This window comes from Echeneis naucrates, chromosome 15 (genome assembly GCF_900963305.1).
Source record: "Echeneis naucrates chromosome 15, fEcheNa1.1, whole genome shotgun sequence".
Classification (NCBI taxonomy): domain Eukaryota; kingdom Metazoa; phylum Chordata; class Actinopteri; order Carangiformes; family Echeneidae; genus Echeneis; species Echeneis naucrates.
This window is the reverse complement of record NC_042525.1, coordinates 13673669-13692772: the sequence shown is the minus strand read 5'-3', so window position 1 is coordinate 13692772 and position 19104 is coordinate 13673669. Positions and strand designations below refer to the sequence as shown.

Sequence of the window (19104 nt, the reverse complement as noted above, 5' to 3'; positions counted from 1 at the left end):
TTGCTTTATAGCACACATAATATCCCTGCCAAATGAATCTGAGTAATCCTCAACAGATCTATGCCAGCTAATAACAAAACCTTGAACCTTATCAACTGTCATTCAGTGCTGCAGAGGCCCGGCCCACTCACTCTTTCTCTCTTCTTCTCACAGAACAGAAACCTCAATAGTGCCAATGTTATGATAGTACAGTTGAGTATGTAACTGCCTCTTTATTCTAAGAATTATAAAAGACCTTGTTTTTCATTCAGCAGCGAAAGCAGATTTGTACCAATATGTTTTTTTCGGCATAAACTTTTATTCCTGCGATTGTGTTGTAGCGATATTACATTCCTCCTGGCAAGAAATTAAATTGGGGACACAAAGTGGCACGGGTATAATCAATCCATGCTGGCAGAGAATGCATGATAATTATAAACAAAAACTGTTTCATTGCCCATGAGGGAAGCAGCTGCAGGGGTGACAGGCAATGCTGAACATGAATATGGATCACAGGACTGAAGATTTGGTAACTGATGCAACTGCAGTTTTGTTCAAGCTGCTTCACAAACAAAAGGATGCCAACAATGACGTGGATGAAGGGGAAAAAAAAAAAAAAGAATGCCAGAAAACAGAGCACCAAGAACATAGATGGAGCTCGATAAAGCACCGTCTTCTACGACTAACACACTCATAACAAGAAGGATCTTACATCATCGAGTAAAAGTCAGAGCAAATACTGAGGAGGTCAAAGCCAGACAAACAGAATACTCGCTGAATACTGATAAACCTGAATATATCATTTGTAAACCTGATGCTGATTATACAATAAATATATCATTATTATCTCATTATCTCATCTGATATACGTGCACCTTCTGTAGTGTTAAATCTACTACCGGTCTACCAAAAATAGACTGAATTTCATCACTGTTCTCATCTGATGACAAAGGTTAGGCTTCACAGGTTCACAGGCTTACTGTAACACTGCAATAACACTTGTTACATTTTTTTTTATCTGTGCCCTGCTTGTCTGGTACATTTTCATGAATAAACCTAGACAAGACGGACTGCGGGCAGCACGGCGACATAGTGGTTAGTGCTGTTGCCCCACAATAAGAAGGTTGCAGGTTTGGTTCCTTGGCCTGGGGACACTCTGTGTGGAGTTTGCATGTTCTCTCCATCTCTCTACCGCCCAAAGACATCATGTTTAGGTTAACTGGTGGCTCTAAATTGTCCATAGGTCTGAGTGAGAGTGTGAGTGGTTGTTGGTCTGTGTGTTGGCCCTGTGATGGACTGGCGACCTGTCCAGGGTTTACTCCGCCCTCACTCAATGAAAGCTGGGATTGGCTCCAGCACCCCCCGCGACCCAGAAATGGATAAGCGTTAGAAGATGAATGAATGAATGAAGACAGACTGCTATTAAAGCTGCCACAGCAGATTTGGCTGGATCCAAAAGGTCAGAATTAGCATTGAGGAAAGCACAGAAGAGAGTCCTAAAATAGTTCCCCAGATCAATTTCTTTTTTACTTTTTAATATTTCACAGCTGTGCCCAGTATTACTTCTTACATGTCCACAGTGCTGGTATATATCCTAATAAAGGTGGATTTAATGGCATTTATAGCTGCCTTTTCATATGGATCCCATAAATGGCATAACTTTACTCAGCAGCTGTTTCTTCATACATATGTGCAAAAGCATTCATCTCTGTGTTTGTGCCCAAAAGTAAGACGCCCTTGAGGCCTTACTTCGCTTGGCAGAATGATGGAAATTACTTAGCATGGCTGTTTTGAAACAAATCACAAACAAGTCTCCTAGCAGCAATTCAAGCAGAAATAAAAACCTGCTTCAAACCTAGTAAACCTTCATGTGAATAACATCAAATATCTTAGTCCAAAAATAAAAAAAAAGTAGAACTCCCTTAGGCTCTGAAAATAAACCTTTAGCTTAAATGTGGCTCACAGTGGAATGGCATTATTGCGCCAAGTGAATGAGCAACAGCAGCCACAGGATGTTAGCGTTACTATTCATAACTTATTTTCCTATGCCTAAAACCGTTTTCCCTTCTGGTCTCACCTCTGCTGTGCTCTTAAAATGCAATTACCTACTGGTAAATTTACAGGAAAAGAAAAACAATGACTTCTGACCAGTAGAGCTGTTACAGTGAATGTCAAACTGATGTTGCACAAGAGCCCACCGAGTTCCACTGTGCTACCGAACACAGGAAATATAAAGAGATGAATCACCATTCTTCCTTTGTCTTAGCACAGATCGGGGTTAATAAAATGCCTGGGTTCAGGAGCAGCAGGGAAAGCACAGTGAATGGCAAATAGACATGTTCAAACACTCAGAAATACCTCACTGGAATCACATGACAGAGGAACCGGTGACTGTGTTTCAATGGCGCTTGCCTGTGTTTGTAAAATAAAAGACCCCATGGGGGGAAATATTTCCAGCTCTAAATGAAAAATGTATTGAAAACATTTTTTTTTAAAGCGATGATCAGCTGTATTGTATAGAATTTCACTTCTAGTACTAGAGAAAATGGTTTAGACGGCTTTAATTCACTGGAGTAACAAAAGGTCAAAATGAGCAGAAGCAGATTGCAACATAAACAAGGGAGAGATGACGGAAACAAAACCATGGCACATAAGCTAATAATCTTTAAACAAATCTGAATTACAGCAGCTACACACTTCCTCGTGATGATTAACACTGCACTTTTTACGACTATGCCAAGCAGAAGGTGTCATAAAAGCGTAATGAGTTTGAGGACTGTTTAGAAAATGTCCAGTAAATTTTTTTACTTTACTTATTTGGCTATTTTTTTTTTTTTATAATTTGCTCAGCAAAGTCAGAAAAAATGTCTTTTTAACCTAGTCAATTTTTGTCTACGTCATGAAATGAAGCCTGACCACCAGGAGATTCAGGTGTGCGTTGCTTGTCGCTAATGTAATGTAGCCTTAGCTTCAAGCAGGGATGAGGAGCACGTTAAAGAGTCCAGGGAGGTCAGTTCTTTCTAACACAACAGCACAACTCAGGTAACATCAAAAAGTTTTGTCAAAAAAAGTTGTCACAAGCTGTTTGTACTAGTATTCCCCTTTGGCTGTAAACTGACTTTGACATTAAATAAAATAACTGCACAGAAAGTGCAGTTCCACTGGATTATGTGAGAAATGCATCATCTTAAACAGAGCAGCTGTTGTTTTTTCCAGCTCCATATTTTCACCAGACAGCAGGTATATTTGCCTTTGGAGCCCAAATAATAGTGTCGCTTACCTTTTTTACCCTTTCATAGTCTGGCTTTTGACAAGCAGCCCTTACACAAATTAACATTTTTAAATGGACTGGTTTATTTTTTAGAATTTCACACAATAGAATGAAATCACTTGGAACCAAAAGTCCCACTGTCCATTTTCCACTAAAAGCAGATTTGAACAAATGGTCTGGGAAGCCAAAATCTGATAATTGAAAGTTTGAGCTAAAGTGTACTGTGAGAATGACTTCTAAGTGGACACTTGCATTGCAGAGCTCGGAACGTGAAGAGGTTGATGTTTCAGGGGGCCATGTGTAACACTCTGAACACCATAAACCAACGTCACTATAACGCCTGTTAGCATTTCACATGAGATAATATGATAATACCTCTAAAGGCTACAATTAAATCCACAGCTGCCGCACTCACCAAATTCGTCACAGATGCTCTCATTCTGTAGCAGGGCGGGGTGGTCGAAGGTGTCACGACAGTATAGGATCCTCGTGCTCCCACCCAACGCAGCAATGCCGCCCAGTGCCAGCACCGTGTGGTCAATGAGCAGAGAGGATGGCTGCTCTCTGAGCCGTGCCAAAACTGAACGGTAACGGCAATACTGTGGGTAACTGAGGACCAGCACCTTCCGCCCATCCTCCTCCTGGCCTGAAAAACACACAGAGAATACAGACAGACGTTTAGGTCCTCAGAGGTGAGTTTGATTCAACACTGAGTCGGGAATCCTTTAAAGGGAAAACAGAGGAAATTTTGTTTCTCAAGTGCTCCTGCAAGATTTGAGAATGGCACCATTTCATTTTACAGGACACATTCACTCCATTTCTGTTCATATTTTATTACTTTAGTATCGCTCATACATCATTCTTTGGCTGCGGTTATGTTCGGACTTATCTGCTGCCATTGTACTGTGAATGTGTTCTTTTCACTTCTCTACATTTTCTTTACACTGCAATATTTTCTGTCATATGTGGAATAGTGTTTTTTAAGTAGTAGTAAAAAATGCATTGTTTTTTTTGGAATTGTTCTCTCCTGCTACTTTATAGTCTCACAATGACTTTGCATATTAAGAAATGTAATGCATTGAGGAAGTAGCATGCTTTGATACTCCTGTTTCACTCTGACTTTTTATTGCGTCATTGCAAATTCTCATGTTCGTTCTTCATTTTAACTAAGCATTTGTATCTCCTTTGCATATAATATGTGTGGTTGGGCTGCATGTTTGAGATGCATTACATGCAAGTGTGACAAGGTGAGGTTCAAGAAAAACTAGATGGATGCTCACTTTTTTTGTTTGGCTGTGTTTTTTCTTTTTAACAAGCCAGTTCCAAGTTCCCAGAAGCAAGACAAAATAAGCATGCATGTGTGTCTCCTGCTGACCTTGTAATCTACAACCATCTAAAAGTATGAATCTATTGATACCTGCTGAGGAAAAGGTGAGAAACTCAGCAATAACAACTAATCTGGCCCAGCTACATGATAGCAAATCTCAGTTAAAAAAAAAAAAAAAAACATGCACCATGACATTGTCAGTGTTGTTATTCATGTAACTATACTATTAGTATTCCACTAACGGGTGTAAGGTTGATTAATGCCTTAACACCTGTGACAGCTAACTGGCAAAGAAATCTTTTCCATTATGTGAAGAGCCCCATAGACAGGAAATAAAGCCTGAAATAAAACAATAAAGTGCCATGAAAGCCAGGAGGATATACTGATAGACAAATCAAACAGCCAATATTACACTGAAGCCGTGTCAGGAAACAGTTGTGCTGACAGCTCTGTGAGGTTGTTGTCAAAGTAGAACTTTGCTTTGTGTTAAATATGATGTTGTCAATATGTATAAAGTTTTACAGGGCTGTTTTGGGTGCAGATTTTCTAATACACACACACACACACACACACTCATAAACCAAAGTACTGGATAAACAGGAATCTGGACTTCTGCAGATGGTGAAGTGGTAGATGAGTGTTACTGGATCAGGTTTTTTGCATTTCATCCTTTGGAGAATTTGAATATTAGTGGAAAAAAAATTCATTGCTGTCCATCAAATTATTCTAAAGAAATTTCAGCCTGCACCAAAATACTTTCATTTTAGGATAACAAAAGTAGCATAAACAGGCTGCTTAGTAGTTACTGCAAAAATATGCTGTTATGATGGGCAACTAAACACAGCACACACAATATTTCAAACATTTTTTACAAAATTCCAATATGTGCAGGTTGCAGATATTTATACATATAAAGATAAACTTAGTGCTCTGAAGTATTCCCATTCATATAACAATACATCATTTGTCATGAATATCTGCCTCTACCACACAAACTGAACCAGCAGACTACCCATTGTATTAAATGTGTTTTATTCATCATGTCTGAGAATCTTTATGTTATATTATCTATTTTGTTAACCTTCATTTTAACTAAACATACCGCCACTCCACCCAAATAACAGACATATAATAATCTATAACTAATTATATGTCCAATTAATATTTTTGATGCACCCAAGAATGGAGCTGGGTAGACAAAGGAATCAGTGAAGTAAACGTAAATATTCGACACTTCCTAATTTCAAGAGATGATACTTTGATTATGTTGCAGTAACTAAAGCAGATTAGTTTCATCTACCTATAAAGCTTTTCATTATTGATATGTCCTTGATCAATAAATGATTCATCAAAGATGATAAATCATTGAATGATTTTTTTGTGTATAAATTGCCAGAAAATTAAAAAAATATTTCACAGTCATTACCTCCTCTTTAGTTTGATATTGGAGACAACAAAGAAAGGAAATATTCACATTTAAGGAGCTTAAACCTGACACGACTTGAAACTATCAACTAAGATGTCTCGGGTCCAAAGCTTTCATTAGTATTAATCTGAAAATGAGACCATAACAGCGATTCTGATAAGACTCATGACCTCAGCAGAGACAAACTAAGCGTGTGCATTATTCCTGAAGGCTTCAGTCAATGTCATGATTTGTTCTCTCACTCTTATAGATCGTTGCCTGAAAAGAAGAGCTAATATTTTCCCAACTTACAAAGCTGACTACACAGTTCAACAGTTGATGGAGTGGAGTCAGGCAGTTTGAAACATGATTTTCATATGAATTATTAACCATGCTGTCCGCTCTTACAAAGCCATTGGACAGGGCATTCATGGGAATTTCTGCTGGTAAGTTAATATTTTAGCTGAGGCTAACTAGGGAGCATTTCACCTTGATGTAAAGTCAGTTTTAACAGGCTGATTTTAAAAGTCTAATTTTCCTTATTATTATTTATTCCAACAAACTGGGAGCTGATAAAAAAAAAAAAAAAAAAAAAAAATCACTGAGATGTGCAGCATTAATAGGGCACTAAGGACAGAATTCATAACATATTTACAGCAGCTGCATTCCCAACAATCAGCACAATTAGTTCCACTGTACTCAAATATGACGACCACTTCAAAAGAAATTATTAAAGCCATTCAACCAGCACGCACACACACACACACACGCACACACACACCGCATATGTGGAGGTAGGAACAACAAAGCCCCAGACGCATAAACACACATATTGCTGCAAATTTGCACGTGCATATCACATTGCGGATGCACACATTCATCAAAGATTGCAGCAGTTGTCGTATGCAATTACAGCTCAGAGGTGGGGCAGGCTTTGTTTCCAAATGTCAGAGATTTTATTGTAAGCGGTCACCGTCAGACCTGCTCTTTCTCCTGAGGACCCTCACAGCATTTCACTTGATTAGATTCAATTTGGAGAGAGAGCTGAAGGGCATTAATAATGGTACAAAGGCGTTGCAAAGTATGCATGTCTGTGTGTGTGTGTGTGTGTGTGTGTGTGTGTGTGGGTGGGTGGAGGTGGGTGGGTGTGGGTGTGGGTGTCAGTGTGTGTAATGTACATTGAGTGTATATAGACTTTAAAAATTCATTTTGTTCTAACAGCCTGACCTTTCAGAATAAAGGACGTCCTTATCTGTACGCAAGGTTTCTAATTGGTTCGGGCTGTGGCTGGAACACCGGAGAACTGGAAGACACAGTGAGAACATTATGCAATTTGTTCCTCTCTCTCACACTCTCTCTGGATCTCTCTACCATTTGTCCCACTGTCTGTCTTGTCCTCTCCTGGCGGAAGTAAAGCCTGTTGATCAAACAGCTGTGGTGCGGCAGATTATTTTCAGAACACGCTGTAAAGCTCCTGACCTCGTAAACAACAATAGTGTTGGGGTCAGAGCTGCTCTACAGGACAGCTGACGTTACAGTCAGAGCAGCACTCACTAAATTCTATTGCAGTACAACAGATAGTGAACCGAGGAAGCACACTAACAGTTAAGTGGTATATTTATGACTCTGCATTTCATGATCTGTGTCTCATGTCTGTCATGGTTAGTAATATAAGTTGTGTAATGGCTTTTGTGGTTCTGGAGGCGCTAGCCAAAAATAACCTGGCACAATACAAATTCATACCAGAAAGGATGGATTGGGCATGGATTATAACAGACACAGGGGTTTACGAGCCAAGAGAGCCCCACTAAGAGATGCTATCCAATTTCTTTATGTAGGAGCTGGTGTATTTGGAGCTTGACTCATCCTGGGGATTAAAAATCAGAATATTCTGTCCCCTGTTGCTTCAAGTTTTTCTTTTTTCTTTTTTCCAATCCTTTTTTAGTCCCCCAGCTTTGTATTAATTCAGTTCTAAAGTGCAGAAGTTCCCCCTTAATCTGCATTTTACTTTATCATCTTTGGCTCATTAACAAACAAAAGGGGAAGAGATACAAACAGATGCTTGACACATGATCAGATACAGACACAAAACTGGTTATGAGATGTCAGCTGTCACATAAATGGACAGGCACATGACCACTGGATACAGTTCGGGAGCCAAAAACAGAAATAGTACCCGCTTTACCTGTAGTACTACAAGGACATAAAAAAAAATAATAATAAAAATAAAAAAACTACTGTAAAGTCATTTAAAAATAGATTCTAAAATACACATTTGTCTATTAACAGAGGCAAATGGAGGTGTGAAGTTGTCACAGGTAATTCTTATTTCTTGCACTTTTTCATTCAAGCTGTCGACGCTTCATGGCTGCCTGACTTCTTCAACTAAGAAGTACATTACAATAATGTAGCCAGGACGTGAAGGAGGCTTGGATCAGTTTGACTGTGTCTCGAGGTGACATGACAGAGCTGATCATACTAACATCCCCGAGATTAAAGAAGCTCGACTAAACGAGTTTTAATATTCACTTTTTTTCTTTCCTTTTTTGAGACGTGGGCGCTACACTATGAGAGGAGAGAATCCAAACCTATTGAAGTGTCTGATGATTAAACTGTATGTTCAACTTGCGATTTGAGCTATCCAGCCCCTGTTGTCAGGGAGACAATTATATGAAATGGTCTGTTAGAATCACTTCAGTCTTTGAATATCTTAAAATTATATTAACCAGAAAACACACTACTGGGCATTTCTTACTTTCAGTGTCTTTTTCAAAGAAATATTAGTGTGTCAGGTGTTTAAGGAACTGTGCAATGAATCATTGCTGTATGTTACCGCTGTGGTTTTATAGGATTGTGCTTGTAGCTATGAATCATGACCCAGGGGATACAACAGATGCCATACAAATGAAAGGGAAGTGAAGGCAGAGAATGCTGTATCTGTTGACTTTCAGAAGACAAAAACATACAAACATCATTGAGCAATATTGTTCTTCCAGCACCTCTTTTAATCAAAACCTTTACAAGCAGAGATGGGGAACAATGCACAAACACTGAACAAAGGCTTTCATTTTTATACTTACTGATTTGAAAATGTGAAATAAAATAACTGCTAAAAAAGAAAAGGATCATCGTGCTGGTTTTAATTGGACTGATTTCCTGGCTTCCAGGCAGCCACTGTTTTCTATTCAGAGCAAAATGCCTTACAGAGACTTTTAAGTTGCTAATAATACATTTGGTGCCGCGTTAAAGGAAACAGGAAAATTCGAGCACCGCCTGCCAAAAAGCAACTTTTTAAATGCCAAACCCATATCGTCCTTTTCACAACATCTGTGCCTGCTTCCTGCTTGTCCTCCAAAATCTGATTCCCCTCAAAAAGCCTTGAGATGATTTCAGCAGCTGACTTTTCTTTCTTGAATTTCCCCTCAAGCATGTTGATGCATTTCAAAACAGACAAATCACTCACAAATGCATGGCTGGTTTCAAGTTTGTGTAAGTTGATATTCTTACCCTGCTAACGTGAAATGAAACTAGTGCTGAAACAATTATTTTCAACTGACTTATTGTTTCACTGTTTCCAGTTTATCTAATGTGAAGGTCGCTACTTCTTTTAGGAGAATGTCAAATATCCTCAGTTAAATATCTTAAAATAAACACACTGGCTTGAATTGTAAAGAACATTTTACGCTCAATTATTTGCTGACGTGAATGAAACCACAGGAGAATGTGACAATGAAGTATGTTGATGAAAGTTTGTTATGTTTAAGGTTTAATGGGCCAGATCTTCAAAAAGGAACATAATAGTCCTCTAGAACATATTAAAGTAGGAATATTGTATGAATGTATCAGGCTCCATTGTAAACGACACTGCTGCAGTCCACAGCAGACTGGGAAAGTCATTAGCTACCGTGGCTGGCAGGAAACAGTAAAAACACAGACCTCAATCTACGCCAAAGGTAAAAGCAACATGCTGTCATGCATGTGCACAATTTTTGGTTCATATATATGGCAAATTTATATGAATTGCAGTGATCTGATATTTGATATAAAATTTCCAGTGAAGCAATTCTTCCTCTGAGAAAAGCCGTTCAGAGAAAAAGGGAAGTAAGGAGACTGCAGAGCAATGTAGAGAGAGTAATGTATGAGAAAAACAGGAGTGGAAATAGGTTTGATGAGAACAAGCTCTGATAATATATTAAAGAATTAAAGAATAATTTGTCCTTCTATAACAAGCAGAATAAATTACTTGTTATAACCAAAATTGCATTGTGGGTGAAGCAGCTGTTTCCCTGTGTGAATAAATATTATGTTAGATGAAACATCACTGATAACATTGAATTTTGACACAGAAAAAAAAAGGACAGATCTTTTGCTTTCAGTAGACAATTTTTGCAGTGGCTTTGAAAGTTGGAAATAAAACACCATCGTAATATGAGGGCTGGTGACAGTTGAAAGCAGATCTGCGCTGGCTAATTAAAAACCAAATGTGACTCAAGTAAACTGTGTCATTTACATTCACCCAAGCTTAAAAATATTCAAACTGCCCACAAGCTCTGACAAGATCTCTCAGGCAAGTGTGCTCATTTCTCTTGTCACTGACAAGCAGGAAAAAGCAGAAAACCATTACTCTCGTGCTTGCTCTCTGTCACACACTGTAGCCCTTAAATCACTTGTCTCAAATTTGCTGTTGTCAACATTTCCACATTATCTGCTCGGCCAAGGAATCTTCTGGATCCCCCTGCTGCTTTTGTGGGGTTGGAGAGAAATGGCCAGCCAAAATTGTCACTTTCACTTTTTTTTTTTTTTTTTTTTTTTTTTAAACATGAGTTGTAACACCAGGGCAAGTCCAAAAGCTTTTAATAATAGGCACAAAGAACTAGTGAAAAAAAGATGGAGAGATGACAGAGAAGGAGGGAGTTAAAGAGAGAGTAAAAGGTTGTTGCTTGGTATTCTCTCTCCATCCTGCAGGCCTTTCTGCTCCGTGCTCTGTATTGATCTCTGATGTTGCCCTGTTTCCATTTAACCTCATAATATATAACACATCTCTGATTCATCTGTCTCTTCCCTCTCTCTCCCTTTATCTCACACTTCTCAATGACGGGACACGACACTGATAGGGGGCCATATAGCAGCAGGCACTCGATTGGACTATTGGTTTCATGTTATTGAAACCCGACCAAATATATATAGCGAGAACAGCATCTGTCATTGACAGCAAATGGAAATGACGCACTCGCACTAGAGGCAACCTGGTGTTTTCTGAGAAGATGGAATTACATAAAACAATAAAATAAATTTACCGAATTTGCATGATTCACCACTCGCCCAATCTGTGAATGACTACACCATCTTGGATAAAACAAAATGTGCTAGAACATTTAGCTAATTACAAGATAGTCTGTGCTGTAAACAAAACCACATTAATCACACACAGGATGCGGCATCAATAAATCACTATACTGGGGTAAAACGAAGTCATCACACAATGTGTTACTACGTATCTCTCTATTCTATTTTGATCAATGAGAGCAAAGCTCCAATAATACTTAAACTTATACAAATATATTTTATAGATCTCCATAGAGGAACATAGTGTGTTTGTAAATGACTCAGCATCCATCGTCACTAACATCATCCCAGTCACACAAAGTGACTCCTCATCCCCTGTTCATCATATTAGATGCAAGCTGCACTAGTGTACACAAACCCACAGTCTCTCTCTCACACACACACACACAGTGCGCACAACAAACATTCATCCATTTAAAATGATATTCCACCTACAAACAACCTTCTGTTTATCAAATTGAGCTGGTCACCGGAATAAACATCAGACTATTGTTAAGAAGTCATTTCCACGTATCACATTCATTTTCATTTGTTCCTCACGTCACACATAAATAATAAAACTGGTGATCAGGCCAATTAGCTCTCCTCTGTTAGGTATTACATCAGACAAAGCCCTGTCCTGTGCATTCATCAATATTTTACATTAACAATGGATCAAATGACCATGTGTATTCAGAAAAGAGTTGCTGGAAGAGTCGCAATGAGACCTCACCTAACTCTGTTATTCCCCTCATCATCTTTTCATTGTTGTGGTTTTATGGCCGACAGGTTAACTGTTTTGGTTCACTCTTACTGCTTTCAGTAACCTCATTTCCAGCAGCAATCAGCAGGCAGCTGTTTGCAACAGCAATTGCACACTACTTTTTCACCACCAAACAGCATATTAGGTATTTTTCTCATGCTTTGGTGGAGAACAAAAAAGAGCTCAAGACAAGTGAAAAACATTCAACGGGCGTCTAGAGACATTGCTCAGAATTACTGCTGGTGTTGCTCTGTGGCTGCTGAGAGTCTAAAGAGGCAAATGTTTCCTAAAATGCATCTGTTTTAATATTTATCTATCATTCAAGCTGTTTTTAAACATTTTTTTTCTGCAAATCATTAATTTAAACAACTTTATTTTGTAAAACAATAACAACTGATATACATACATAACACATTTCCATGATTGATTGCTAGGATGAGAATCTAATGTTCATTTATTGAAGTTTCAAATATATTTAAATAAGTACATTTTTTCTCCATTTGTTTATTGTAAGCAACTGTTTATCTGTCAAACCAAGGAGCAATTTCAGACCAATAAACAAGTGAAGACGAGTGGCCCAGTAGCAGTGCATTTCACATCATTATGGTTAAATGTGGATGTTTGAGACATAATGAAATTACAGAAAGCTATAGAAGTGGTTTAGGCAACAGCTGACCGGCTGCTGTGTATCATCAACAATTTATTACATCTAGTTTTGAAAATATAACCATAAACCGAGAGTGCCTAGAGGGGATATTTACAGTACAGACCACATCTGTGTGTTAATTCTTCTACGAGAATCATATATTCTCTCGAAAGGGCAAAAACACCCAGAGGAAATGCACTATTGAAATTGTACAGTTAGGCAAAGTAACACACAGAGTGATACAAAGAGAGAGAAGGAGAGCCCTCTGAGCATGCTGGCTCCTGTTCTTAATTATAGTAAAGCACTAAAGTGCCTTATTCATTTCAGCAGGGTGGGGCAGTGGCCTGTGATAGAGGAAGAAAAAAAAATAAAAAAAATCCTAAAACGTTTATATAATTTTCACCTCAATTTATTCAAGGGTGCAGCACAACGATTGAGGACACAAATATGCATACAGCAGACGAGCGCACACACATGCACACGCACTAGAAGTCACCCTTGTAAGCAGTGTACACACACTAACACACAGAACACGAAGAATTTTCAACTTCCCTCAGTTTAATTCAATCCCAGATGTTCTTGTGGTTGACGGCGGTGGGGAGGGGGGGTCGTGTGGGACCACATTTTCAAAAACACACACCCATATTAAATGTTTTCAGTTACCCTGAGAAGAGAGAGAAGAGAAGAGAAGAGAAGAAGAGAAACAACACAAGCACTTTCCTCCAGTTGATTTATGTGATTCTATTACATTAAACATTCTTTCCCCTGAGCAGGCTCAGCTCCCTAGCAACCATCGCTCGCAGCCCTAATGTGTCTGGCAATGGGCCAGGGAAAGCTGCCTGCCTTATTGATTGCCAGATTGAAAAGTTTGCATTTAATAGGTCCTGTAATACATGAAGGAATTATTCAGAGGGGCTCCTTGTCAAAAACCCAAATTGGTTCCTTCGACTATCAAAAAAACAAGGGGGCCTTGTAACAAATGAACTATCAGAAAGCCCCAATGGGTCCTTTTTGTGTCTGAGAAGAAATTATACATAGATTTGGCCCCCTCCAAATGATCATAGTCATGAGGAAGGAAAACTGAAACCGGGATTACTACAAGGTTAGAGGCCACGTTGTCACTTCAGATGAAAAGACAGGTTTGTGCCATGTTGATCCCCTTTTGTTAAGTGATGGATTGGCCCTGAACGCTGTCCGCTGTCTGCTCCCCGGCTGCATCCTGACTAATGAAAGACTACTGCTGGGTTTTGGGGGTCAATCAACTTATGGTGCAGTCAATTCTGAGAGTAAAAACAAGCTACTCTGCAAGAACCCCAAATGTGCAAATACCACAGGGAGCAAATTTAATCAACTATTTGGTTGGAGAAATACGGCTGCCTTTTCACTACAAAAACAAAGTGAAACCCCTCCCTGTGTCTCCCCCTTGGTTCAAACAAGCCTAAAAGCTTTTACACTCAGGTGATGATACTCTATCTGCTATGACGGCCACTCTCATTTGTCGCACAGCTCTGTCCCACACAAACTCACTTGAGAAGCTGCGATCAGAGATCTAAGAGGTTGTCACCGAAGAAGAGAATGAGAGATACATGGGGTTTCCTCTGCTCAACAACCTGTAGTAGACAGCCCCCCGCCCCAGAATTAAATGGATGGCATGTTTGGCTTTAAATGTATCTTTAGTAGGACAGTAAGTTCCCATTTGAGTGAGTTCTGCAAGAAGGTTAGAGCAAAGGAGGGAGAGGGAGGGAGAAAAAACGTCTTATCAGGAGATTGGGAATTGGGTCAGGCAAAGAATCACATGTCATTTTAGATCAAAGTTGCCATGTGTATTTCCTCAAAGAAGGGCCCCTCATTATCAACTCAGACTTATTTCTCAGGGTGTAAAACATGTAAGGGAGAAAAGATGATTTGATTTTGATATGTTTTCAGTAGAAGAATGAAGCAAAAAGAAAGAGCAGTGGGGGTGGGGGGGTGTACTGAAGGCTATTTGGGACAGGCATGTTTCTCTATGGTAAAGCTGTGATGGGGGGGGGGGGGGGTGTCTCATTCAGCATTGTAAATTCCAGTCATTATATAAGAACCTCTCTTTCTCCCTCTCTCACTTTATCGTCAGATCTGTACGGAGGAGGAAGGCTTTAAATAAACAGCCCGTTGAGCTAAGCCAACTGGAACCCTTTTCAATAATCATATCCAGCACAATACTCAATTTACATTACATTTATTTAGCTTAAGGAATTGAAAATCTAGCAAAGAAAAGAGTGACGTTAGCAGCAGATAACAACTAGAGCGGTGCGCTCCCCAAGGGGAGACGTTTTAGTCTACGGCTTAAAGGGAGACTTTACACATAGCAATATGTCATTAAAAACCAGTGCCATCTGTTCAGATTTCTTGTTTATGTGCTGTCATGGATATAAAGCGCACTGAAGATACAAAAGCAAATCCCAGAAATGCAAACTGTAGGATTTTCTCTTGCATACTTAGCCATGCAATTAGCTGTGATTACACATTCTAACAGTGCCACAAAAAAGAAGAAAACAACCACTAACAATTGTTTTCTCTCCACAAGCCCGAATGATCTCTGTTTGAAGTTTTCTGCCTCAGCCCAGCACAAACAGTTTTCACAAGACCGCTGTGTTGTTCATGTGACAGACTCAGTATCTGGCTAAACAAGCAGGTAATTTCTGATAAACTGCATCCCGCTTGGCTTGAAGTTCATTCATTCCAGATTGCAGCTCACGACCTCAGACGCTTTAGCAACAGAGCTGTAATCACTGTAATGCAGCACATACAATGTTTGGCACTGCTTGTATCACGTTGCGCAGGAAAGATAAGAACTTCAGTGGAGAATATCTACTGGCAGTGATAAGAAGTTTATGTTCTCTGGTCACTGTTGCCAAAAAAAACAAAAATGTTTCTTATTTCTCTTTAGAATATCTCTGGTGATTGCTTATTTGCAGTAAATTCTAGTTCAAAATGAGTTATAAGTGGCAGTGGGAGAAACTATTTTTTAATACTTCTGTTGGTCACCTTTTGAAAGCCATCAAAGTACTGTTATGTGTTGTGTAAACCAGTAATCTCCATTTTTTTCCCTCTGAGAGCTATTGACAAAATGAAGATGGCAGAGAGCTACTCATGTGTTACATCTACTCACAAATGCTATCAAAACACTCAAACTGGCCTCCAAACCAAAACTACTTAAATAATAGAATTTCCTCACCTACAAACAACTATTTCCATGAATCTTTTCAGAGAACAGAGGGGAAGAAAGTGTCTCATTACTCCTCATAATGCTTTATGACTTTTATCTTTCTTATCCAGACAGAGCTGTCAGTGTGACTAATGATACAAACAAACAGGAACTTTGTAATGTACACCTAACTCTCCACACATGCCCCCCCCCCCCCAAAAAAAAAAAAGAAAAGAAAAGTTGTAAATAAATATCAAGCTTTAATCCAATGCAACATATTTCCTTTACCTAAAAAAAAAAAAAAGATTTATTAACTCTAAATGAACATGAAAAAAAGTTGCTAACACTGGATGCCACTGGAGGCATTCCGGCCACAAACAAGCTGGACGGCAGTGTAACTCATTTGACTGACAGCTGTTTAACAAATGACTGTTTCGCAGAGGGGTGTGATGCCTGCGCAAATACTATTGGATTGTATTTGGAGCAGATTTACAGGGTGGGGTTATGTTGTTTAATGTTTCTGTACGTATTCTATGAACCTGTGAGTGAGTTACATTGACAAAGAGCGAAAGTTTATTGCAACTCATGTTTGAGTCTCAGTATAAACCAGCGTGAAACATGAAACCAACATCAGTCAGATGTGTATGATTAATCCAGCCTTTTAATGAGTGGCAACTTGTGCGTCATAAGACAGAGGCTTTAAATTATCAGAAATGCAACTAGAATTGATTTGTTCCCCATAAAAGTGCAACACTGACACAATGTTGTCCTATATTGCATAATTATCTGTCCTTGCAACTCTCTAGCTCCTCAGCTATTTTCTCTCACATTCAACAATTATCTTCAGCCAGATAATCAAAATTGTACGTACACTGTTACAGCGTTTCTGTGACTAGGCTATTGTTAACTTTAGATATTATCCTCTGACACAGTGTGAAACAACAGCTTTTCCCTGAGTTATGGCTGAGTGGAAAATTAAGAGGGGGGGAAGAAAAAAAAAAAAAAATACAAGACTGGCTCAATGCCTCTCATTTTGCCAAGTGATCCTCAGGCCAGTACATAAGAAGGAAATGGACTGACAGGTTTAGAAAGAGGACAGAGTGGCATCAATGATCTATTGTTTGCAGCCAAAGCCCCCCTTCCAACTCCCCTGGCAGTCAATATAACAAAGAAACCAAAATACATTACACCATCTGCACCCAGATATTTTACAAATACAAATTATGTCATTTGTATTTCTTTGGCTTAATAAAAGCATTAAGAGTGCTTATGTATCCAAGCAAGTATGTCTGAGCATCACACACACACACACACACACACACACACACGTCTGGATTCTATCAAAGCCCCCATTGCAATTACCTTCCAATGCGGGAAAAATGCATTACCTCTCTGCTGTGAAATGAACACTATGTTATTCCTACAAGGTTAGAAGTCTATCTTCCATACTGTGTAGTAGAGTATATGTCCTGCAGCCTGGCGCCGTGACCCTCTTACATCAGTTCTGCTTTACAGATTATGACAAATATTCAGTTGCATGAGCTATTTTTACCTTGGCAACAGACTTATTGAAAGTGTTTTTCCAACAATGGAATGCTGAGGTAGAATTAAATGGGCACTTAATGTTCACACGCACTCCCTAAGATACTTAAGAAGTGAAGTTATTATTATCATTGTTTGCAGGTCAGTCTTGAATCAGACAGCAAAAAGTGGAGCCAAGATGACATAAAATTAGCAACTCACAATAAACTGATAAAATGTTTGAGTTTGTTCACGAGAATGAACTGCACAAGCAGTAAATCTTTTGTTTATTGTTGACGTCAGTGTGAAATGAAATTTATCTCCATGTTTCTATATTCACTTGTCCCAGATAATGTGATCGCATTGTAATCCTGTTGTGACTTCTAACAGTCTGTTGGAAGATGCTGGAATAAAGAAATATTACAAGTAAAAATTCTGTATTGGGGATTGGAGAAAAGTTGGAAGATTGTAATCACAACATCAGAATAAAAAGCGCATGTAGGTTGGTTCATGCGCATGAAAAAGCTGAGACATCACTCCTGTGAGTATTCTGCTGCTGTTGTATTATTATTTCCATTGCATTAATGTGAAAGATGATGTTGCAACTGAATTTAAGTGGAGCTAATACTGCTGAATAGTTTAATCTGTAAAAATGCATATTTTATAGACTGATATTTTAAGGACAATAGTTCCCTCTTAGTTGCAGTGAAGTGGTATAAAAAAAGGAAAATGCTCAAACAAATTAGGCTCCAAGAACCACAGCACTTGCACAAATGTGTTAAATTCCATCACTCTTCATGACGCCACATCCTCTTGAGTGATTTTCTTAATGTTGATTTGACTTCAAGTCCGTTCCATGCACAACAGGATACCCAGAAGTGGACAGTTTTACATGGATCCATAAAGCAGATGGAGTGGCATGCTCATAAAATATGCAGAGTTATTAACTGTACAATCTGTGATGTGTAGAGTGCCTACTGAGCAGCACAGTATCATCCACGTCTATCTATCTGAAAGCAGACTGTGAAACTGTCAGGGAGGGGGAAAAAAAACATATCAGGGAGACGTGTACAAAAGGCAAGTCTATGTTGAAATATTAATGTTGCTGTAATACTTAAAATGAACATCATAATGACAAAGACAGATATAGAAATCTCTCCAGAATGGCTGCTGGTTGGGTAACACTTAAACAGGAATCAGAGTATAACTGGAACTGGCATGCAATTTGTTTAAGAAAAGAGGAGACGTTCCTAAAACCAGCACAGCTTCAGATAACACCACTCAATCTGTGTTTCCTTACAGTGTTTCATTAAAAAAAATGAGTCTGAAATAAAAACAACACGGTGTCTTTTCGAGGCAGATGAATTGGTGCGTTATGAAAGAACCTGGCTTCCTTTCTGCCTGTTCTGTGTAAGATGCCTGGCAGAGGTCACATCAATAGCATCTCTGTTGTTTCAGACCTGACTAATGGAGAGAAGAGAGACAACTGTTGTTTCTGAGCTCACTAATGGAGAGACAGAGCTCTTCATTTCCTCTGAGGCCATTCTCATTGTTTAACCATCCACCAGCCTTTGGCCCCCTCCCTCACACAAGCCCAAAAACACATTATGCGACATTCCAGAAATAAAATAACACAAATTATTAATGAATATAGCTATCCAAAGACGCTGAATTTGATTACGG

General features: G+C 38.9%; 1 protein-coding gene across 1 annotated transcript in view; it reads right to left on the bottom strand.

The window, feature by feature from the left end:
• arid5b (AT-rich interaction domain 5B) overlaps positions 1-19104 on the bottom strand; it is a 73532-nt gene that overhangs the window by 36888 nt on the left and 17540 nt on the right. Inside the window, exon 5 of the mRNA XM_029520914.1 lies at positions 3666-3896. Within this exon, the coding sequence (XP_029376774.1) occupies positions 3666-3896 (231 nt within the window). The remainder of the gene's footprint in view (positions 1-3665; positions 3897-19104) is intronic.